The 24,856-nt window shown below is 40.2% G+C and overlaps 1 protein-coding gene across 3 annotated transcripts in view; it reads right to left on the bottom strand.

The window, feature by feature from the left end:
• Positions 1–12,916: 12,916 nt before the first annotated feature.
• Positions 12,917–24,856, bottom strand: part of SH3RF1 (SH3 domain containing ring finger 1) — a 30,881-nt gene continuing 18,941 nt past the window's right edge. For 2 of the 3 annotated variants that reach the window (XM_081959825.1, XM_081959824.1), the window contains exons 7-12: positions 19,496–19,647; positions 18,172–18,342; positions 17,787–18,046; positions 16,880–17,235; positions 14,998–15,332; positions 12,917–13,796 (exon numbers count right to left, since the gene is read on the bottom strand). In XM_081959825.1, coding sequence (XP_081815951.1) covers positions 13,628–13,796; positions 14,998–15,332; positions 16,880–17,235; positions 17,787–18,046; positions 18,172–18,342; positions 19,496–19,647 — 1,443 coding nt within the window. In that variant the 3' untranslated portion in view covers positions 12,917–13,627. Of the gene's footprint in view, positions 13,835–14,997; positions 15,333–16,879; positions 17,236–17,786; positions 18,047–18,171; positions 18,343–19,495; positions 19,648–24,856 lie in introns of all 3 variants that reach the window. The other variant, XM_081959826.1, reaches the window with a different exon arrangement.

The raw sequence follows: 24,856 nt of genomic DNA, 5'->3' as shown, positions 1-24,856 counted from the left end.
GTGCTGGAGCGAATTGTGGGCAGTGGACTGAAACTGGGTGATAACTTTCAACTTCTATATTAGAGAAACTCAAATAAAAGAACTCTCAAAAAAAGATTCTCCGAAACGTTAAGAAAGCGGCGATTTATTACACGGAGAAAGCTCACAGATCTAAAAGTGAAACAAACTATCAAGGGAAGATTGTGAAGCCTTAAAATAAAAGACTGGACTGGAACTGCTAGCAGTGTGAAAAGGGATTTAATTTGTTGGTAATATTGCTTGATTATTGGAAGAATTCATCCAAAGAAAGAGGAATTTTGCTTTTTAGCTTTCCTATCCCCCCCCCCAGCTTAGTGTTTAAAGCTGGATTTTAGAACGAGGATGCCATCTACTGGTCAAAGAAGATATTACATTAGTACTTTGTGGGAATAACCTTGAACTAAGAATTACTTGATATACTACAAAAATAGCAAAGAGGAGTAGTGAAAGACAAACACCAGGAAGGCCTTTTTATTTTGGTACCATATCAATTGGAGTTTTGGCTGCCTGGAAGTATTAGGGGGACATTTGAAGATTTTTAAGGCAAGGTGGATTACAATGAACAAGAAACATTTTTGAAACTATTTATCTGACTTGGCAGATTAAAGGCATTTGGGGAAATATAGTGGCCCAATTTGGAATACTAAGAAGAAAGAAGAAAAAATGAATAAGACTTAAAATTTGGAAAATTCAGAGGGCATAAATTGGAAAATTTTAAGGATTATAAATTTAGGGCAGTTTAAGGAATAGTTCCACGACTGTGTAAATTTTATTAATACTGGTGTGTTTTGTGATTTTGGACAATTGGAATATTGAAACTCTGGTGTAATATTGAACAAGTATTAGTGTAATATATCAGCACAAAATGGCTCAGCAGGAGAAAACAAATGCAGTCTATAAAGTTGATGCTTCAATGTATTAAGGAAGATATAACAAGATAAGGAGATGATGGAATTGATGCAAGATACAGTGAGATTAGGAAAAGCCCAGCAAATGACAATAAAAAATGAACAAAAAATTCAGAAAATAGAGAAACCAGAAAGTGTTGAGGAAAAAGCAGAGAAAATAATTTTAAAAATGATACAACTAGACAAAAAGATGGAAGAGACAGCAATAATTTTAAACACACAACAAATAGAATATTCTTTACGAATTCAAACTAGAAAAGAGAATAAAGAGAAAGATTCTTTAAAAATGATGGGGGAACAAGGATGGGTATTCTAGAGATCCAACAGCAAGACTTAGATGCTGTGGTAACAGAAATATTTAGATTAAATAAAAATGGCAAAAGGCATTACAAGATACCAGAGAAGAAGCAGGACAGATTCACCAAAAAGTTAATATGAGTTGAAATCCTAAAAAGGGGAAGAGATGATGGATAGATATAGAGTACTTTTCAATGGGTGGTTATTCTAATAACTCTTAGAAAAAAGAAATAGAAAATAGAAATTGGGAAAATAATATTACGTATAAAGGTAAAGTTCCCCTCACACATGTACTAGTTGTTTCCAACTCCAGGGGGCGGTGCTCATCTCTGTTTCAAAGCCGAAGAGCCAGCACTGTCTGAAGACGTATTCGTGGTCACTTGGCCGGCATGACTAAATGTCAAAGGTGCACAGAAAGCTGTTACTTTCCCACCAAAGATGGTTCCTATTTTTCTACTTGCATTTTTACATGATTTCGAACCACTAGGTTGGCAGAAGCTGGGACAAATAATGGGAGCTCACTCCATTACACAGCACTAGAGATTCGAACTGCCGAACTGCCAACCTAAGCTCAGCGTCTTAGCCACTGAGCCACCGCATCCCTAATATTAGGCATACTGAAATATAATAGAACATATTATGATTACTATGTATACACAAATATTAGAAGTTGAAAAAGTATGATTATGTATATTTAAATGGTAACATTATCGGAATTGTATGCAAATATATTGACCCAGATAATACATTGTTCACTAAGCACTTATGGATATTAAAGAAAAACATAAATAAATAAAAAAGGAAAGAAATTGTGGGTGCTCCATCATTGGATGTTTTTAAGAAGAGACTAGACAGTCACTTATATGAAATAGTATAGGTTCTTCTGCTTAAGCAGGGGGCTGGACTAGAAGACCTCCAAGGTTCCTTCCAACTATATTCTATTCTAACTATATTCTATTCCAAGATAGAGCAAGTCCAGAGATGGGCAACAAAAATGGTGCAAGGTCAGAAGAACAAAACATATTTTGTTGCACTATGTATGAAAAATAAATACATCTCTACAGAAAAAGAGCACAGCAATGATGAAAACTGCCTTGAATGCATTTGGGTCAATATAAAAGGGGGGAAATGACATTGCAATAGATCTGTTCTATAGGCCACCCAACTAAACAGAGGAAATAGATGAACTTTTTGCTAGTCAGTTAACTAAAGGTATGTAGGAAGCACATCACAATAGTAATGGGGGACTTTGACTATCTTGAGATCATCTGGCAGACAAACTCTGCATCAAGTGGAAGTTTAAACAGGTTCCTGACAAACCTAGGAGACAACTTGGTCTCCCAAAAATTACAGCGGAGAGCTAGGGGATTAGCCATACTGAACTTAATTCTCACTAAAAGAGATGAAATGATAGAAGGTGTTGAAGCTACAGGAATCGTGTGTGTGTGTGAGAGAGAGAGAGAGAGAGAGAGAGATCATGTAATATTGGAATTCAACATTATACAAGCACAAGCAATAGAACAAAGTCAAACTAGAATCTTGGAATTAGCTGGAGAGCTAATTTTGGAGTGCGGAGAAGTGCCTCAGTGAGATAGATGGAATTCTGCATCATCCAAATTCTGACTGACAAACCAATACCAAGATCCATTTTGGATCAGAACTTTTCGGTAGGAAAAGTGAAGAAGGTGCTGCGTCTCATTAGACCTAGAGGAGTGTAACGGGTTCCTCGTAGGTCAGAGATTAGTTCTTTGAATCACTGTTGGGGGGGGCAGCATGGCAACATGACTACCATCAAGCTGAGGGCTACTGGCCAAAGCATCTAAGCAGGAGCGGTGTACGAAAGGAATGTGAAACCTGATAAGAAGAGTTAATTAACCAACTGACATAAATCAGATTTGGAAAAGGCAAAGAACCATGTGAGTATAAATAACACTGAGGGATAGATTGGGATTTTGGCAGAAAGAAAAGAAAGAAGGGGGGGAATGGTGGTTAAAAATAATCAAGCTCAAAAAGAACTACTACCCTACGACCAATTCGCGCACACAGAGAGGGACTTCTCCGGGTGCCGTCCGCCAAACAGTGTCGGGGGGCGACACCCAGGAGCAGAGCCTTCTCTGTGATGGGCCCAGCCCTGTGGAATGACCTCCCCCGTGACATCAGGATTACTTCCGATCTCCGCTCCTTCCGTGTACAGCTGAAGACCCACCTCTTTCAATTATCCGGCCTGGCTCAATCGCAATCGTAATTTTCCCATTCCTCCAAACTGTTTTTAAATTGTCCTTAAATATTAATTTTTATTGGGTTTTTACAATTGGGGTATTTTAAAGTTGATTTTTAACTGTCTATTGATGTAATTTGTTTCCTCCTCCGTGTATGTATGTAGGTATGTTGTGTATGTATGTACGTTTGGTGTTGTTATATATTTTTTATGTTTTATGCTCCATTGTACGCCGCCCCGAGTCCTACTTGGAAAGGGAGCGGCTAATAAATCCAAATTTATTATTATTATTATTACTTGTTTTAAACAACTTGGTGACAGAAATGAGGAATACAGAGAATTGACTAACCCATTGAAACACAAACTTTGAATTTGGACTTGAAAAGATTATGTCCTTAAAATAGATTAATTGACAATGGAGAACTCTATAAACTCTAGGACCTAGTTACTTGCGGGATCGTATTCTGCCCCATACATCCCTGCGACCAATTCGCTCGCACAGAGAGGGGCTCCTCCAGGTGCCATCCGCTAGACAATGTCGTGGGGCGGCGCCTAGGAGTAGAGCCTTCTCTGTGGCGGGCCCAGCCCCGTGGAATGACCTCCCTCCGGATATTAGGAATACCTCTGACCTCCGCTCCTTCCGTATTAAGCTGAAGACCCACCTATTTCAAGCAGCTGGCCTGGCTCAACTCTGATCTAACCATATCGCTCCTGACGGGTTTTTAACTGGGTATTTTAATTATATTTAATTTCTAGGGGTTTTAAATACTGTATTTTAATTGTTTTATCAATCGACCTCCTCCTTGTGTATGTTTCAGTGTATGTCTTTGTTATATGTTTGTTTTGTTTACATATTTATTTCGTATGTTTCATTGTACACCGCCCCGAGTCCTTCGGGAGAGGGTGCGGCTAAGAAATAATTTATTATTATTATTATTATTATTATTATTATTATTATTATTATTATTATTATTATTATTATTATTATTATTATTATTATTATTATTATAAAGGAGTAGAAGACAAAAGTTAAAAACATACCAAGGAGACTTGCTTTGTTTGAGTTTTGTCATAATTAAAACATATTTTAAGCAATTCTAATCAATGAGAGATGGAATGTAACAAGGAAAAAAATCAAGAAAAGCACTAGCCTGGATTTAAAACTGGATTTAAAAACATCAAGCTGTATTGCTTGAAACCATAGGCGAAGCATTTGCCGGAGGAAAGAACAAAGAAAGTGAAGTGATTTAAGATGCCCCCTCTTTCTCTTCCTCTCCATTTTAGCTGAACTGAAATATATAGCTGGATCAGAGCCTCTCTGTTTTAACTGAACTAGAATATAAGTTAGGCATTCTTAATCTTATGTATTTAGTAGATAAGAAAACTTTGTCCCTCACACGAAAGGGTGGTTGGAGTGAGCAGTGTTTCACATCATGGCTTTGCTGTAGAACTTCCAGCCTCAAACTTGCGGGAACATACAGCTTGGATCCCTTCCAGGCTAAGCTATCTTTCATTGTCAGGATATCCTTGTTATTGTTGAGCCATGGGTCTGTTGGCAACGCCGATTTCATCACTGCCATCAGCTTTTCCTGGCTTTGGGTGGTGACTTGAGCTGCCTTTTAGTGGGAAGAAGAAAGGATGGGGTGAACCACTTGTTCCTTCTTACTGTCGTACTGCGGTTTCCTTGACAAGGCATCTCCCAACAAGTTCTTTCCTGCAGGGATGTGCTTCAGTTTGAATTTGAGCCTTCAGAAGTATTGTGCCCAGTGAGCTTGCTTTTGGGACACTCTTTGAGGGCTTTTGAGAGCTTTGAGGTTTTTATGGATCGGTCCAGACCTCAAATGGCACATTCCCGTCTTCCAGGAAATGACTCCAAGTGAGTAGGGCCCACCTGACTGCATACACTTCTTTCTCCCAAATGGCCCACCTCCTTTCAGTAGTGGTGAGTTTTTTGAAAACATAAGCACACGGCAACAGACGCCCTTCTTTATTCTTTATTCAAACAGCCGTTTTAATTTCTCAAATGCTTTTTGACAGTCTATTGTCCACTTTAGGGGTTGGTTTGCTTTTCACTTCATCAGGGAAGGCCCCGTTTTTAACAGTTCAGTCAATGGGAGGGCAATCTCCACAAAACCCGGAATGAACTGCCTGTAGAAATTGGCAAATCCAAGAAAGTTTTGTAGCTGTCTGTGAGTACGTGGAGATTTCCTGTCTAACACAGCTTTCACTTTTCCTGGATCCGTGTCTATCCGCTCGTTGGAGATGGGGTAGCCAACGTAATCTACTGTGTTTTCCTGAAAATACGTCAGGGTCTTATTTTCTTTTTACCTACAAAATATGGCTTGGGCTTTATTATGGGGGGATGGGTTTATTGTTTTGGGGCTGCTGGGTGGCTGCTCTCTTGCGAGCGGGTTCCCAAAGAACCGGGCACAGCCTCATGGGCGAATGGCTGTGTTGCGCTGTCGCAGCAGTGCAACACAACAGCCATGAAGCTACCACGCTTATGAACAGGCACCCAGCAAACCCCCTTTGCAGCCGGGCACAGCTCCATTCACTGACCTAGGGGTATCGCCAAGCCGCATGAGCGCCTGTTCGCCGCTGCCCGGTTCCTGCTGCTTGGCGCCTTCCAAATGCCAGTGAATGGTGCTCTGCATGGCTGGAGAGGGGGGTTGCGCAAGCGGCTGTTCCGCTCTCGCTCACCCGCCTCCCAGCCTCATGATGCAAGGCCCAGCTCTCATTATGGAGCCAGGGCACCTCCGCCGCCGCTGCCACCACCATCCCAGCCTGGCTTTTTCCATGGCTTCCAACCCGAGTCTTTCGGCAGTGGCCGCTCTGGGCGCACACTTTATGGTTGTGGGCCAGCTGCCTGCAGAGCATACAACCATAGAGCGTGCGCCCAGAGCGGCCACTGCCGAAAGACTTGGGTTGGAAGCCGTGGAAAAAGCTAGGCTGGGATGGCGGTGGTGGAGGTGCCCTGGCTCCGTAATGAGAGCTGGGCCATGTATTGTGAGGGTGGGAGGTGGATGAGTGAGAGCGGAACAGCCGCTTGTGCAACCCCCCTCTCCAACCGTGCAGAACGCCATTCACTGCCATTTCAAAGGCGCCAAGCTGTGGGAGCCAGGCGGCGGCGAACAGGCGCTCACGTGGCTTGGCGATACCCCTAGGTCAGTGAATGGCGCTGTGCCTGGTTGCAAAGGGGGTTTGCCGGGTGGCTGCTCATAAGCGTGGTCGCTTCATGGCTGTTGTGTTGCACTGCTGCGACAGCGCAACACATTCGCCCATGAGGCTGTGCCCAGCTCTTTGGGAGCCTGCCCACAAGAGAGCAGCCGCCCAGCAACCCCCCTCTTCAGCTGGGCACAGTGCTACTCACCAACCTAGCAGTATTCTGAAGATGCCAAGCAACGCGATCACCTTTGCCTCCCCCCAGGTTCCCCTGGCTTGGCACCTTTGGGATACTGCTAGGTTGGTGAGTGGCGCTCTGCCTGACCAGAGTTGGGGGGGTTGTCCAGGGGGCTTATATGCAGGGGGGCTTATATTTTTGCCCACCAGAAAAAGGTGGCATGGCTGTATTATGAGGATGGCATATTTTGGGGGGAAAACGGTAGTGAGATTTTGTGGAACTCACACTTCAACAACTTTGCATATAGTTTGGCAGCTAGATGTTTTTCCAGTACTTGTCTTACTAGCTTCACATGTTCTTCTAGGACAGTGGTCGGCAAACTGCGGCTCATGAGCCACATGCGGCTCTTTGGCCCCTTGAGTGTGGCTCTTCCGACACCGCTGTGCCACCTCATGTTCCTTGTCTTCCAGCCGCGGCCCCACTCCGTGGAAAACATAGGTGCGCACACGCCCCGCACAATTACAGTCTGGAACAGGACCAAAGCTCCTCTCCCAACTGGCCCCTTCTCCCTCGGAGGGCTTCAGAGGGAAGCTTCTGCAGAAACCCGGGTGAGTGAGAACAAGTTCCCGCTGTTACGAAGTCTCCGAGACTAATTGTATGGGCTGTGCGCACGCGCCTATGTTTTCCATGGTGTGGAGCAGCTTCTGCGCGGCCGGCAATGACTCCAGAGGCCATCCATGGAGGGTGGGGCCCCTTGCCTCCGGAGTCATAACCGGCTGCGCAGAGCCTTTTTTGCCAGGGGCTGCAAGCTCTGAGTGGTCTGCTTTATTGGGTTTGATTATCCCAGGGTGGCCCTCTGGCTGCACCGGTGATAAAGACCCAACGCCAATAGTCAATTTCCAAATGCCATTCTCCCACTTTATTGTAGGTGTCCACTAGTCCAGACATGCAAGCTCCAAGATAATTAATTCCGGAGCCATGATGAATCTGAGGAACTCATAGTGGCAGCCTATCTGTAACTTTACCAATTCGGTCATTAGCGTGGCTGGGGTTCCCCCAATTAGCGTTTCATCTACCTGCTCAAACCAAATGGGATAGGCTAGACGTCTTGCCGTATGTCTAATTGCTTTACAATCGACATGCTGATTAAGCATCGGGTGCAGCCGGTGTCCACGACTGCCTCAACTTCCACCTCAACCCCATTTTGGGTACTTGGAGCTTGGCTTTGATGGAGAATGGACGGACAGGTGCACAAACCATCAGTCGTCTACACTATTCTCCTCCTCCGAGGTGAAAGGGGTTTCCCCATCGATTGACTTTTCATCCCCTTAGGTTGGGGATCAGCTTTCTTAGGTTGTTGGCCCAGATGGCAATTTTCTGGTGGCTTCTGGGGCCTTCTCTTTATCATGCTGGCGGTGCGCGCTTGTGTGGGATTGGGGCTGGAGCCAGGCACTTTGACGCTCTGTGGCCCGGTTGACCCCAACGGTAGCATTTTATTGCCCCACCCCGAGGGAAGGAACCTGGTTGCATCTTTTAACTCAGGAGCCACCTCATCGTGGAGCTCCGCTATCAACATTGCAGCTTCCCCTTCACTCATCCCTTCTGTTATTGTCGAGATTAATTCTCTGTTGGAAGGTGGGGCAAGATCCTGCTGGGACATTGCAGGTGGGACTGGAATCGGTGTGGGGGGACAATCCCTGGGGTTGTCCCTGCCCAGTTATCTGAAATGGTGTCAACTGCTGAGGGAGGGCAGGCATCCATTTATCTCTCCCATCCATGACCTGGGAAGAAAGCCCACAGCTTTTCTGCCACATGGCCCAGGATTTTCTGGAGCTCTGCAGATCTTCGAGAGGTAAGTGAGCAATGACAGGAAATTGGTGCAAAAGAAGCACAAGCAGCTGTAGCATGAATCTTAGTGAATGGGAGGATGCCTTGAGTGGCCGGAGGTAGGTGGTCTTGTTCCTGCACCAGGACCCCCATAGTCTTTCCCATCCCTAGATACTGTACCCCATGTATACTTAATGATTCATGGATTCAATTAATGATTGCAATGGGGGGGGGGGGGGATCAGGGAAGGGGCTCATTCATTTAATGTGATTCACTTAACATTGTGACCATAATGGGCAGGCTCCATTACAGTCGGAATTTAAGGATTACCTGTATTATTTCACAGAAATAGTGAAAGCTTGAAACCAATTTCCAGCAGAGGGAGTGAATCAAACATAAGCAAGTTAATTTAAACATGCTTGGGATAAATTTATGTCTATCACCTGACAAGAATTTAAAAATAAATCAATAAATAAAATATCAATAAAATAAATAAAAAAGAAAAGTTAATTAAAAAGAAAACAAAAGCAAGCAAAAAATCAAATAAAAAACACTTAGTGGACTACTGGGTCGTTTTTTGCCATCAGTTTTCTCTGTTTCCAGGATCTAAATAAGCTGCACATTTCATCTACTGAAAAATAAATTGCAGCTGTTTGAATTTTACCTCTGCTAGATAGAGTACAGGAGAAGGGAGTTTCTATAGATCTGATCAGAGTGAGCTACCCATATAAAAATTGGTGATGTATGTGTTCTTTATATTTCTCTACTGTTCATCCCCCTAATAACTACAATTCCCAAAATACAACACAGTGCATTTATGTGCTTTGCTAAGAAAATATTTATTAGGAATGAAATTTAACAGATAAAAGCATGTAACATTCACTGGACTTCAAATATAGACATTAACATTTTCCATAGAATTTAAGAAAGTACTCCAAAATGAGTGTAAAGGCTTTTTGTTCATAAACTCAATTACACCTAACCCTAAAAACTAATCCAAGTCCCACAAACTTTATAAAGGTCATGTGACATGAAAACTGCATTTTTAAAAATTGTTGTATGGTGTATAACAAGCCCTTAAAGTAATATGATGATCCATTTTCTTAAAAAGTTATTAAAAAGTGTATTATACTGTAAGAAGTATATTAATTTATATTTTTGATAGACATTATATAATAAAATCTTGAAATAGAGGTACCTGTGTGACACAAGTACGCTACCATATGGAGAAGATTCTTTCTAGTAGTCTCTCACATAAATCTACTAATACATGAAAATAAGATCAACGCATAAGTGTCAATAGGTGCTGATGAAAGTTGATGCCAGCATTTCCTTATTAAAGTTCATTTCAAATAGTTTGTACATCTTATAAACATTCAAGTAAACCAAGCTTTTTAAATTCCACAGAAATGAATTGTTCAGTGTATCATTTAAGGAATGTTTTCAATATATTAAAATAATAATGAAACTACTTGATATGGGAAGAAATCAGTTCAGCTACCAATTGTTTTCTCCCATTTATATATTTAAAAAATCATTTGTCTTTTACATGAAAATCATCAATCATCAACTAATTTGAATTCTTAACCTTAAAACAGCATGCATTTCCTTTAATGTTAAACTTAAGTTTCATTCTTGTCGGGAAACAAAGACTTTTAAACTCGCACTACTGGTTACTAAAGAAAAGATACCGAGTTTAAGGTTACCCACTATTTTGGTAACTGAATTATTAATCTTGAGCAGCTGCATAATAGGTGGAAATTTACAGGTCAATCTTTCCCATGGGCAGGGTATCTATTTCAAGGTAATTGCCTATAGAATTTCTTTCTATCATATACTTAAAGAAGAGATCTGCCAAAGTAATCTAAATGTTATACAAAAATTAGATGAGTAACAAGATTGCCACCATAAAGCAATGGCATGAAGACAATCTTGTGCATAGGGTCTCCTCTGTCAATAATAATAGTAATAATAGCTTGAATATGCAATAATCTCGAAATACTGTAATTGCATTTTCCTGACAAGAATCATGTAGAATAAATGACAGTTTCAGGTCCACTAAAAGTTCCAGTGTAACTATTATAAACCCACTCCCTTCCCATCAACTAAATCCATGAGATTTGACATTTTTTGTTGGATAGAATTCAGTTTGGGAAGAGATCAAAAGACTTTACAAAATTATTTTTTAATCTTGCTAATAGGACTAATTAGCTTGAAGAGGGAAAGGCAGAGTAATGTCCAGATGTTAGCAGATCACTGGAGAATAAGAGATTTCTATTAGCCCACCTAAACAGATTCTAAATTTTAAAAAGGTTATAATTTTTAAATATTTTATCAGAAAAGAGAGATGTAATACAAGTCTTAAATAATCAGAATATCACACCCCCGCCCCAGACACACACTTTAGGTCTTGAATATGTGAGACAATATCCCAAGGCCGATGCCCTGGAACATTGCCAATATACATTGTTTAGGAGGAAAATAGCTTCTGAGCAGAGGATATTCAGCAGAGGATAAAAAAAAGAGTTAAATGGCAGCTTGCCTTCCTTAGAAAATTTATTTCCAAACTAAGAATGCAAAAATAGCAAGAGAGAGGAAACTGAATATTTGAACCTTCTTCAAGGCCTGAAATTAAGTAGAGGATATGCTCCACAAAACTCTTGTGCTTTAAAATATCCATGGCTGGAATTATGCTGAATAGTGGAGAATATTCTTTATACAGTAGTATCCAATCACTCACTAGTTTTTGGTCAGTGGCTTTCATACTAGCAAGTAACTGGTTATTTAATATCCAGTTCATCATAACAGTACAGTATAATAAACTCTAAAGTCAGTCATACACTGTTTTGTGTACCTGTATGAATGTGATAATGCATGCAAGAAACTGAAGACTCAAGATATAAAAATAGCAACAGTTTTAAAATTAGCAAAAATGTCACAGTGTTCTTACAGCCTTTACTTTAAAAACACATCATTTACCACCACTTTTGCTCAAACAATGTAATTTTTCTCAGCCATGCAAATTAGTTTGAAAATGTAAAGAAGCAAACATTTCTTGGCATATTTAGACAGTGAGTGCAATTTGAATTTAAATTTTGATCATATCAATTATCACAATTATTTTCCATTCTTCCAGTTGTTCTGCATCTTAACTCGTTTAGATTCTGAATGTTGTGTACAGGTAATCCTCCGGTTATGAGTGTCCCCTTAGTGAACGTTTCAAGTTACACGATCAAGGCTCCCTAGTGTTTCTGAAAAAGGCCCAAAACTATGAATCTTGCAGCACCAGGGCAGTTGTTTGCCCTTATGAACAACCACAGAGGCTCTGCAACATTCGTCCTCCATGTTGCCGGCCGAAATGGAGCTTCTGAGGGCCCCCTGGAGGCTGCATTTCAACTTGCAATGGGCCAGAGGAGGACCCTGTAGGGCTGAACAAAGCCTCGTAGGGCCGCCCCAGGCCCCCGGAGGCTCCATTTTGGCCTGCAACAGGCCAGGGGAGGCCTGCAGAGGGCTGAACAGAGCATCGGAGGACAGGATCTGGCTCCTGGAGGCTCAATTTTGGTCTGCAACTGGCTGGGGGAGGCCTGCAGAGGGCCAAACAGAGCATCAGAGGGCTGAATTTGGCCCACAGAGGCTCGGATCTGGCCCCCAGAGGTTCAGATCCAGCCCCCCCGAGGCTCCATTTCCATTTGCAACGGGCTAGGGGAAACCCATGGAGGGCTGAATGGAGCCTCGGAGGTCTCTCCCAGTGGCTCTATTTCGGCCTGCAATGGGCCAGGGGAGGCCTGTGGAGGGCCAGATCTGGCACCCGGAGGCTCCATTTCGGCCTGCAACGGACTGTGGGAGGGCCCCAGAAGTAACCTGCCGGGCAAGATCTGCAGAGGCCTGAGCAGAACTGCAGAGGGGTGCATGAGGCTGGAGAGGAGCCTGCTTGCTAGATCTTCAGAAGGTAAGTGACCTGGCAAGCCAGCAATTGTGTAGAGCATTAGGTATTTCAGTGGCTTGGGGAGACCTTGGGTGATCTTAGGCAGGTAGCCTTCCCCACCATGAAATACCTTATGTGCATTTACCTTACATGAAATACCTTATGTGCACTTAACAAGCCTCACATTTGATTAGCGAATGCGTGGACGAAAGGAGGGAGTGATCCCATTCAAGGTATGAGATCCACTCTCATGAAACCTCGGTTTACAAATGGAATGGGCAGGCTCCATTCTATTTGTAACTCAAGGACTATCTGTACTCAAAGAACTAGTCAACTCTACAAAAGAAATCTCAACATATATCCAAAAATACTCGACAAATAGATGATAGTGGAAGTTGATATTCCCCATTTCTGGTATATTTTATATATTCTATTCTCACTTTGAAAAATGTTAACAATGCTGTACAGCTATTCCATTGCCTTTTAGAAGTGTTTCATCAGAAACGTTTCTATCTGAGACATCAAGACTTGTTATTGACAGACAGTTTCTCAACCTAAATAAAACAAATCCACAATGTCATTTTACCCCAGAATGCATGGTTCAATCTGACACCACATCACCATCATTATAGCCAACATTTACCCATTAAAAAAACCTCACTGTCACACACAGTTGGAAAAAGCCATCTGACATTATATCTTTGTAAGAAAAGTATCCAGCTTCTCCTTAACTTATAAATAACTTGTTAATCATAATCACCAAACTTTAGCTATTAAACAGAATTCAAGTTTAGAAAAATGAATAAATTAGCTACAGCCTTGTAAACAATAAGTTTTTATGATATGTATGTGTGTACACACACACACACACTCTCTCTTTTAAAAATCCTCTGAAGAATAAATCAGGCATTACAAGGCACACATTACACTCAAGAATTCAAAATGATAAAAATGCAACTATTTCAATCTTTGCTGCCAGAATTGTGCTGTAGGATACTGAAAAACATAAATATAAATTTGTTTATGCTACAGCCTTCCATGGCTGCCATCTCTCTCTTTGTTCTATAGTGCTGCGAGAGTTGATATATTTTTTCTTAGATACTTTCCACAAAGCTTCCAGGGAAAAGGCCAGTTCTTCCATTTCGCTGCAATGTGCCTTTGAACCAGCCATCTTCATGTTTTTTATGAACAAAAACAACATCTCCTTCTTTAAGTTCAAGTTCAGCTTCACTCTGAGGAGGATAGGGTACCACTACTCTGTATCTGCAGAATAAGATTTTTTCACAACATTTAGACTTCCACTGTTTAGGGAAAAAAGCAAAAAAAATCAGAAAGCTTCTTTGAGCTGTTTATAATTATAAACAAATTCTAAACTATAAATTTAGAATTAATAATAACAGACGATGTGTAAATTGTATCTCTTCTAGCTATTACCATTTTCATTTTGTATATTTTGTAAATTTCATTATTCATTTTCATTCTGTAAATAATTTTTCACCATATCATATCTTTAATGAATTATTCTTCCTTTTATGCCAGCCATAAAAATACCCACAATACCAGAAGGGGCAATACCAAGAAAACTCAGATCACAAAAATGAGTAAGAAAATCCACTTGACATAAATTGATCGAAATTATTAACTGAATTTACATGCTGACTATATATTGTTATTTAGTATTGAATTTTTTGTAATTGTATCCTATGAGTATGGAGGGAGGGGACTCCTGCCGCACATTGCAACTGCCAAAATTTGTAACCTTTCCTTTACCCCTTTCCTATATTATTTCTTAAAAAACAAATAAAACTTTGTTTCAAAAAAAAAAAAAATACCCACAATATCCAGTTCCATAGAATAACAGAGTTGGAAGAAATCTTGGAAGTCTTGTATTCCAACTCCCTGATCAAGCAGGAAACCTTATGCTATTTCAGACAAATGGTTGCCCAATTTCTTCTTAAAAACTTTCAGGGATGGAGCACCCACAACTTCTGAAGGCAACCCATTCTACTGCTTAATTGTTCTAACTACCAAGAAACTTCTCCTTATTTCTAGGTTGGTTCCTTGATTATTTCCACACACTGCTTCTTGTTCTCCCTTCAGGTACTTTGGAGAGTACTGTAAGTTAACTCCCTCTTCTTTGTAGCAACCCCTTAGATATTGAACTACTGCTATCATATCGCTCCTAATCCTTTTCATTAAATAAACTCACCCAATTCTTGCAACCATTCTTCATAGTGTATACTTTAGCCTCTAGTCCCTAATCATGTATGGCCTTCTGATCACTGTCCAACAAGCAATATATTAGAAACAACTGCCTGTTTATATAATATATTAGGAATAAATGAACATTTCAAACAGAATACAATTCAAGAAGAATAGAAAATTTCTTCCATCATTTTTAATAATTAGCATTTCTTGATGAAATGTATGAAAGAACACATTTTTATCCAGGAAAATTACTTACCGTTCATAGATTACAGATCTGGATTCATTTGACACTGGAGCCAATGATGAGCATGGTTGCCTTGGAGGAGGAACTACAGGTATAGTAGAATCCAAAGAACTTGTTTTGCTGTGTGTATTCTCCAGCACAATTGTAGGTGATTCAGTGTCCATGGGGCAAGTGTCTGCTCTTCCCTGACCAGAAATTGATGGAATTTCTGGCCCCACTGCACCCTGAAGGGAGGGTTCTGTAGTTGCCAGCTCAACTTCGAGAGTTGGGGATGATGGTGGTGATGCTCTAAGTTTACGCTTAGTAGATGCTCCTGAAAGTAACTTCAGTAACCCCTTTTTTTCTTTCTATAAGAGATTTTTTTAAAAAAGGAAATATGAATTTGGAATTCTACATTTGGCAATCAAGTAATCAGCATTGTATTTAAAGCCACTGCTTCAAAAATAATGGCAATTATTTTTTCTAAGATTAATAGAGAAGTGCCGTATTTTTCAGAGTATAAGATGCACCTTTTTTCCTCAAAAAAGAAGCTGAAAATCTGGGTGCGTCTTATGCACCGAATATAGCATTTTTTGCTTCGCCCCTTCACCAAAATGGCTGTACATAACCATATGGAGGCTTTCAGAGAGCTCCTGGGGGCTGGGGAGGGCAGAAATGAGCAAAAAAGGGTCGTTTTTTGCCCCCTAGCCCCGCCCCTTCACCAAAATGGCTGTACATAACCATATGGAGGCTTTCAGAGAGCTCCGCCCCGCCCCTTCACCAAAATGGCTGTACATAACCATATGGAGGCTTTCAGAGAGCTCCTGGGGGCTGGGGAGGGCAGAAATGAGCAAAAAAGGGTCGTTTTTTGCCCCCTATCCCCCAGCAGCACTCTATAAGCCTCCATAAGGCTATGCATGCAATTTGTTTGACAAAAAACGGGTCCATTTTTTGCTTGTTTTTGCCCCCCCGGAGCACTCTTCAAGCCCCCCCCCCAAGGCTATTCATGCCTTTTTTTAAAAAACCGGGCCCGTTTTCATGAAAAACGGGCCGTTTTTGGAAGGTTTGCAGAGTGCAAAAACTCCCCCCCCCTTTTTGAAAAGCTGTTTAACTGATTGATGAGAATTACATTGATCAAATGCTGTGCCAGCAGAAACACCTACCTATCTATATTTCTATCTGTATTTCTCTTTCTCTATCCCTCTACCTACCTACCTACCTACACACACACACACTCTCCCTACCTAACTACTGTATTTCTCTCTCTCCTCTATCCCTTTATCTACCTACCTACCTACCCTCTCTCTCTCCCTACCTATCTACTGTATTTATCTATTTCTCTCTCTCTATCCCTCTACCTACCAACCTACCTACTCTCTCCCCCTACCTATCTACTGTATTTCTCTATTTTTCTCTCTCTATCCCTCTACCTACCAACCTACCTACTCTCTCCCCCTACCTATCTACTGTATTTCTCTATTTTTCTCTCTCTATCCCTCTACCTACCAACCTACCTACTCTCTCCCCCTACCTACCTACTGTATTTCTCTCTCTTTCTCTCCCTCTGTCTCCCTCTATCTACCTACCGTACCTACTTTTTTAAAAATGTGCCTCTTCAAAACCTTGGTGCATCTTATACTCTGGTGCGTCTTATACTCTGAACAATACGGTACTTAACAGAGGATGTCCTGTAAGAAGATTGAAGGATTCTGCAGGGGACAGAAGTATCTACACTGAGCTTGACTCCTAATGATTTCGTAGATGTCCATGACATTTTTGGTAAAAATATGGAAGTATTTCCATGAAGTAATTTCTCATGATTTCCCATTCAAACATTAATTAGATTTAGACCTCTTTGGGTTTTCAAGGTCAACACAGAGCTCATAAAACAAAAGAACAAAAATATTATGCCTACCTTTCCATCTCTCTCTGTTTTTCTCATAGTAGGAGTACTTCCAGCAGTCAATGTATTTTCTGGGGAAGCTGGAGCTCCTGTATGAACAGTCACAATTTTTCCACTTGAATCTCCATCTACTGATACAGAAGTGCTAGGAGAGTTTAATGAAGAAGTTGTGCAAGCAAATGGGACATTTGCTCGGTTGATATTTACAGTTGTGATATAGGCAGCAGCATTTGAAAATTGAGGTTGTAGCTGTTGGGAGGCAACAGAATGGTGTGGAATAATTACAGCAGCAGGAATAAGGCATGCTGAATTCTGAGTCTGAATTGGGGTTACAGTGGCTGTCGGTCTTTCTTGGCTATGAATTGCAACTGTAATGACAAGGCGAAATAGTTCAGATAACGAAAAAGAATATATTTACAGATTGTGACATATTAGACATATTTCACTATTCTAAGACCTACAATATATAGTATATATGAAATGAAATATGAAAGCAATGTTACCCTTGAAATATAACTGAGCCAAGGTCACCTAGTAAATCTGTACATTATTTTCACAAATACTAGCTATAGGTAGCCCTGAACGTACAACCACAAATGAGTCCAAAATTCATGTTGTTAAGTGAGTTTTGCCCCATTTTATGGCTTTTCTTTCCACATTTGTTGAACAAATCACTGCAGTTATTAAATTAGTAATATGGTTGTTAAGTGAATCTGGTTTCCCCATTGATTTTGTTTTTCAGAAGTTCACAAAAAAAGATCATATGACTTTGGGATACTGCAATGAACTGTGGTAAATCAAGAACTACCTGTACACTATATTTGCTGCATCCTCCTTCCTATATAAATTTTAAGATTTATCAAGCTGCAGGTCATTCTTCATATGTATATTGCCTATGTCAAGAAACAAATTATTTTACCTGTTCTAACTGCATTGCGAGCTTGATTCACTGTCATTTGACTGGACATATGCATAATGATCTTGGATTGTGGACTCTTTTGTATGTGTGCAGCAGAGACCACAGCTGTTGGTATTGTATCAGATGCCACTGTCACACCATTTCCCTGAAGTTTTTGCACTGTTCCTCCAGCAGTGGAAGCATTGACCATGGTCACTACTCCCCCTTTCTGGCCAGCAGTAGATACAGGTATTTTTGCTTGGGAAACACTTGTCATTGGCCTATTAAAAATAATGTAAACATTATGCATCTCTTGTTAAATAGATCATTCAGTCCCATTATATACAAATTTTCAAAACATTTTATTTCTGAAATGTGTTGAAGTATAACTTATTGAACATTATACCTTGTAACTGGTGCTACATAATTTCCAGGGAACACACCAATTTTGCTGGTATGCATGGAAGTTCCTTTAAACCAGCCATCCTGACAACGCTCAAACACCAAAAACATTTCACCTTTTCTCAATTCCAATTCATCTTCTTTTCTAGGAGTGTATGGATAAATAGCAATATACCTGGAAAATGAATCATTCTTAATGAACCACGGGCTAAGGAATAGAATGCCAAAATATGTTTGTTTTATGTCTTTATTTTAACTTCAAATGTTGCAATTTGCATATTTTATAGAATCATTTGTGCTTGAAAATAAAATGTGTTGGTTTAATTCAGCATGAAAAGTTGCTCCTCTATGTAGTTAGAGATATTTTAATCACATAAATTATAATCAACAAGAGATATCTAAAATGTTCTGTCCCAAACTGCTTCCTAAGATTTTACTATTTCAAATGTCCACTAAATAGTGACAGTTACTATTTATAATCATAATTGTTATACCTTTTCCTAATTACATATCTCAAAAACTTGTTTGAAAGGTTACTTACCGCTGGTTAACTAAGTTGCAAGCAAAAAGAAGTGCTTTTATTTCAGGAACAGTACTTTTGGGTTTTTTTTTAAAGAGAGGCTTTTATGTATGAATGGTCTGAGATAAAACCATCTATTAATGCAAGGAAAAGAAGGCACGTAGAATAATCTGAAATTTTTGAGTTTGGTAATGAAGCCAAAATATATTATAATAAAAAAATCTGCTCTTCATTGAAATTTTATATAAATTTACTAAGAATATGCCAAAATGTTTAGCATCATTTTTAATACTAACCAGCAATTTGCTGTTGCTTACACCACTTCACAATTTAGTGTTCTCATAGACTTCTTTAACTCTTCTCTTTTTATAGAATACAATTTATAAAACAATGGGATACTATTGCCTGATTAGATGGCAACACTTAAGTGATCTTGCTGATCTTAAAAAGCTAAAAATACAGTAGTTGGAGCTGATTAGTGCTTAGAAAGAGGCCACAACAAAATATATCTAGGGAATCAGAAAGCATCTTGGAAAAAATTAATAGGAAACCACTCCCATATTTTTAAGTAAATTATACCGAGATATTAATGAAATTACCAAATTATGTTAAAGTGAAGGAATCTATCAGTAATACGTCTGAGAAGGTAATAAAAATTGCAATATATCAAAATCAAACATGTATTTTGGCTTTTTCCTAATTAAAGACACCAAATGGGAAGTCAAACAATTTCAAGACTTCAACTCATTATTTGGCAATTTTTAATTATCCTTTCCATTAATTGCCAATAGGTTTTAGCTTCACTTACACACTTGGTCTTGTCTGAGCTCTCAAATGTGATATTTGCTCAGTCAATGCAGATGTTGACTTCTGAACTGACCCCGAAGACAGGCACGAAGAATTAGGGGCAATTATTGTAGCAGATAAGACAGGTGGTGGCGGAAGAGGTGGATTAATACTCTAAAAATAAAATATTTTTAAAGTGAAATTAAATTTCAGCACCAATATTCAGATATAATATTCACTGGCACAACACGTATACTCCAGAACTGAATTGCACCCAACAATAACCTTACTTTGCCGCATCCTGGCAGAACATACTTAGACAAAGAGTTGCATTTTTTTTACCCTGAGAACAACAGGTATGTTATTTTGAGACAAATGTACAAATTCAAAATGCTAGTATAATCCTAAAGTATAAAAACGGTCATTGCCCAGATCCAGGAATCCAGTTGAACTTATTAAATGCTAGTCTCAGGAGATACCAAGCTAAAAATCACATGAAGCTAGTCAAAAATAGGCAACATTTTGACAGCTGGAAGTGTCAGATGAGGATAATGTAAGCCTCCCAGCCCCTCCACCCATCAAGTACTGAAAACAGCAGAGCAGGGATATTTTATGAGGCTTCTACCAAGCACGGGAGTAAATCTCTTGAATGGGGACAATAAGCTGCATCTTAATTTAACAGTCAGCCCTGAGCTATCTTCTTTTGCTCTTGCATGACATTTGTGTGAACCCTGCTCCTTAAATTCTGCCCTCTTGACTGGCTGACAACTTTGACCTGGCTCTTAGAACCTTGGACTGGTTTTGAAATATTCTTCTGGATGGTTATATTAAAAGCAAGCCACTCAGGCAAGCATATATCAAAGTCTTTGTTTTGCCTTGCATACTTTGACTGTTATCTCTTGATCTTAGTAAACAGTGAACTACCATAGCAATTACTATATGTAAGCAAATAAGTATTTGAAACTAGAAGCAGAACAAAAATTCAAAGCAAGCTCTTGGCAGAAATCCAAAAAGCATTCAACATATGATTGCCTTTTTCAAAATATATCTAGAAGCCATGATTGATTTTGAAACCTTTCAGCTTTTGAAAGTTAAGGTATATAAGAAATGTCAGTCTAATTTGCCCCTATTTTATATTACTTTTAGTTTTTTAAAGATGGTTTCCTATGAAGGTTCAACAGTGTCAGGGGAGTGAGGATGTTGTCCCCCCTCCCCTCCGTCTGTAGCAGTTAAGGGCAAATAATTAGTAAATGATGCTAAATGAGTAGTGATGAGAAGAAAAAGAAAAGAGGATGAAGGAGATATAGGAAAAGATGGAGAAAGAGTGAAAGACTGACCTGGAGATGCAAAGGGATGTTGCACAGTTGTTGCCAAGTAGTAGTAGAAACAGTGGAGCAGAAGTAGTGATGGAAACTGCTGCTTCCTGGGTTGCTGTAGCTGCTGGGAACAAACCACCAATGTGAGGGCTGCCATCAAACATTGTGCGGTTGGGTAATGGAAAATATGTGGATACTGCTAGGCCAGAAAGTAGAGGACCTGAAGATATCCTTGGAAAGGGCACTTAGTAAAAGCAACAATAAGAAAAATCTTGTGGAGCTAATACTGGAGGAGTTCAGGGTTTCAGACCCAGATCAGATCAGAAAATCAATTCCATGAAAGACCAAAACAACACATTACTGAGATAGGCTATAATAATAGAAACTTGGACATTTCATTGTGCTGCACTTCCTTCTCCTTCTTATGGTTGTATGAATTAGGGAGATGTTTGCCTTACAATAGACATTTGTGAATGTTGTCTTGTTTCCTAGGGCTTAAAGAATGCTTCAACCTCCTTTACCTAGGTAAAGGTGCTTGCATATTTCTTTCAAAGTCATCTATCTTAATTTCTATAAGAAGAGAAGAAACCAATGATGCCAGTCAGAAGCTGAATGATTCGTATGTGAGAAATACTCCTAGCCAGGTCAATCACACTGCAGTCTCAAGGTAGTATGAGTGGCAGTAGAAATCAAATAGAAAAAATTATGATGAACACATCATTGCAAGACTGAAAGGGAAGAGCTAGGATAAAAGGCAGGAACTGAGAAACACTGCTCAATCACAGTGAGAGTATAGAAAAAGACCCCATTCAAGTAGGGTCCTGATGGCAGAGATCTGAATGGGTGAATGTATTGGTGACAGGAGAAGTACAATTCTAGACTTCCGTCCCACTGGAGTAAAGGTAGTCCTCAACTTACAACAGTTAATTTAGTGACCACCTGAAGTTACAAAGGCACTGAAAAAAGTGTCAACCATTTTTTCACACTTACGCAGCATCCCCATGCTTGTGTGATTTACATTCAGATGCTTGTCAACTGACTCACATTTATTATGACATTTATGAAAGTCAATGGGGAAGCCAGATTCACTTAACAACTGTGTTATTAATTTAATAACTGCAGTGATTCACTTAACAAACGTGGCAAGAAAAGTTGCAAAATGATGCAAAAGTCACTTAAGAAATTCTTCACTTAGCAACATAAATTTTGGTCTCAATTGTGGTCGTAAGTTGCAGACTACTTGTATTTGGTGTGAAGTGGTCAATAGCTGCAGAGTTGGGGAAAGGGAGTACAAGGCGAAATGCAGTTGGGATGTGGAGGATCATATAGCCACAACTGCAAGTTGAAGAAATTGTAGGAGGCGGCATTGAACAGACCATTCCAGGAAAAGGAGAATTGTAAGTCAGTACTGTTTTCAGGTTCTGGCCAATCTGGCTATTTCCTGAATTCAGGTAGCTAGATTGCTGAATCCTTTGGTTTCAAATGTTGCTGCTAATGCTAGCTCATATAAAATGGTTAGATTTGGTGATAGATGAATGTGCAGGTCTGATCTGATGCAGACTCTGGGAAGGACTTTAGATGATTTAGGAACTTGATGCTGAAGAGTGAAAGTGGCAGAAAACAAAGCGTGAATGTGATTGAACAGAGCAGCATATCCACATTTGAGAGTATTTGGTAACAATATGAGCAACAAAACACAATTTTATTAATTTAAAATGTTTGTATGTACAGGTAATCCTCGAGTTACGAATGTAATGGAGCCTGCCCATTCCATTTGTAACCCGAGGATTCATAGGAGTGAATCTCGTACCTTGAACACGATCCCTTCCTCCTTTTGCCAACACATTCACTAATCAAATGTGAGGTTTGTTAAGTGCACATGAGGTATTTCATGGTGGGTAAGGCCATGGGCCTAGTGATGAAACAGACCACCTGAGTAAGACCACCCAAGGCTCCCCGACCCACTGAAATACCTCATGCTCCGCACAATTGCTCCCCCCCCCCCCAATCTGTTACACCGGGTTACTTACCATGTGAAGATCTAGCAAGCTGTCTCTTCTAGCAAGTTTGCTGCAAAATGTGCAATGTGCCAGGCGAGGCCTGTGCAGGCCTAAACTGAGTGTTGGAAGGTTGGGCTGCCGCTCCAAACCCATTTTAGCCTGCAATGTGCCAGGCGAGGCCTGTGCAGGTCTAAATGAAGCTCCGTTTTGGCAGGCAAACTGCTGGATGAGGCTTGTGCACGCGTAAACGGAGCGTCAGAGGGGCTGGCCCGCCCTTCCAAACCTCCATTTTGGCCTGCAATGTGCCAGGTGAGGCCTGTGCAGGCTTAAACACAGTGTCGGAGAGATGGGCCCACACCTCCAATTTGGCCAGCAAAGTGCAGGACAAATGTTGCAGAACCTTTGCAGTTGTTTGTAAGGGTGAACAACTGCATGGTGCTGCAAGATTTGTAGTTTCGGGACTTGCTCATAAACACCAGGGGGCGCTGATTGTGTAACTTCGAACATTCGCTAAGGGAACACTTGTAATCTGGGGATTACATATAGTTGCCCATCTTAAAGCAAATGTTGGGAAGCTTACAATTGAAAAGTAAAAAATATATACAGCAATTAAAAAACCAAACAATATAACCCAAACCAGAAAAATCTAATGTCATAACTATATTTTCCAGATGCAATTATATCATTAAGTATAATCTTTGTCATTGTACTTAAATACAATTATATTCATTATCATTATAAGATGAGAATATTGTTATAGTCGTATCTTTTCGGATCTCACCCTAACATGATGCTTAGGGGAAGAACCATGACTAAAGTTCTTTTGAAGGTTAAAAGGGCGGGGCTTTTTAGATCTCTGAGGGGAAGATGTTTTACATAGCAGGACCAGTGGTGGGTTCCAAAATCCCTTTTAGATGAGATCCAGATCTTGGCATCAGAGTGAAATCGTACAAAATGACTTATTGTGGGATCTGGATGGAAGTTCTTTCTGGTCATGTTAAACCTCTCTGCAGTATTTAGTAACTATGATGGTATATCCTTCTGAGCCAACTGTGACAATTTGAAGTACCAGTTCACAGTAATTCTGAAACAGGCAGTTCTCATCAGTCATTACTGAGGAGGGACATTGAATCTTATTGTACATCTTCATTAAACTACTGAGGGAAGTTATTCAGTTTGAAATGAAGTATCATTAATGTTCCGGTGATAGTCAACATATATTGCCACTCAAAAAAGGAAATGTGGGTGTCCTTATTTGCCATTAGAAACAGATGAATTAGAGGACATTAAAAAAGGTTAAAATTGCAGCAAGATCTTGTTCATAGGAGGAGAGTCACCTTTGGCTTTACTCCAATTTCAAGGTTAATTCTGGACAGGGTCACCCTCCCCTCAAGGAGCAGGTCTATTACTTGGGAGTTATCTAGCAGAGGAAGCCCTGCTAGAACAGTTAGTGTGTGGAGTCAGAGACATGCGACTCCAACGCAGGCTGCTAGCCCGACAAGAATTAACATTACAAGGGGCTGTTGATGAGGCAAGGGCAACAGAATTAGCAGAAAAATCGACTACTGAAATTCAGCGATATATAACTGGGTTCAAAACGGCACTAAATGTGGACTAGTGAATCAGCAATTTGAATTTGAGGAGGGGGAAACTGAGGAAGATGAGGACATTAGCCGCCTCAAATCAAATCCAATTAATAGAGGACAACGACTAGCTAAGTTGCCTCATAGTGACTGGCAGGCTAAATTGCCCCAAAATGGCTGTATAGGATGTGGGTGAAATCACATCAGGTGCAACTGCCATTTTAAAACAGCCATCTGTCGGCGTTGTGGAAAGAAGGGGCATATTGCTGTTGTTTGTCGGTCAGTTCTTCCTGCTAATACCTCAAAAGATAAAAAAGCAAATAAAAAGTATGACAGCCCTGCTGGGTGGCGCAGAAATGTATGTTTCGAAGTTGACAATGATCAATGCGAGGCAGAGGAAGTCAGTAACGCATCATTCTCAACAAAGAAATGTAAAAAAAAATATTATGTGGGAATCCCCGATGGGTTCGAGCCATTATTAGTC

The sequence above is a fragment of the Natrix helvetica genome (genome assembly GCF_964273705.1).
Source record: "Natrix helvetica genome assembly, chromosome: 7".
Taxonomy (NCBI): domain Eukaryota; kingdom Metazoa; phylum Chordata; class Lepidosauria; order Squamata; family Natricidae; genus Natrix; species Natrix helvetica.
Note: the sequence above shows the minus strand (reverse complement) of the source record. Positions and strands in the feature narration are given on the sequence as shown.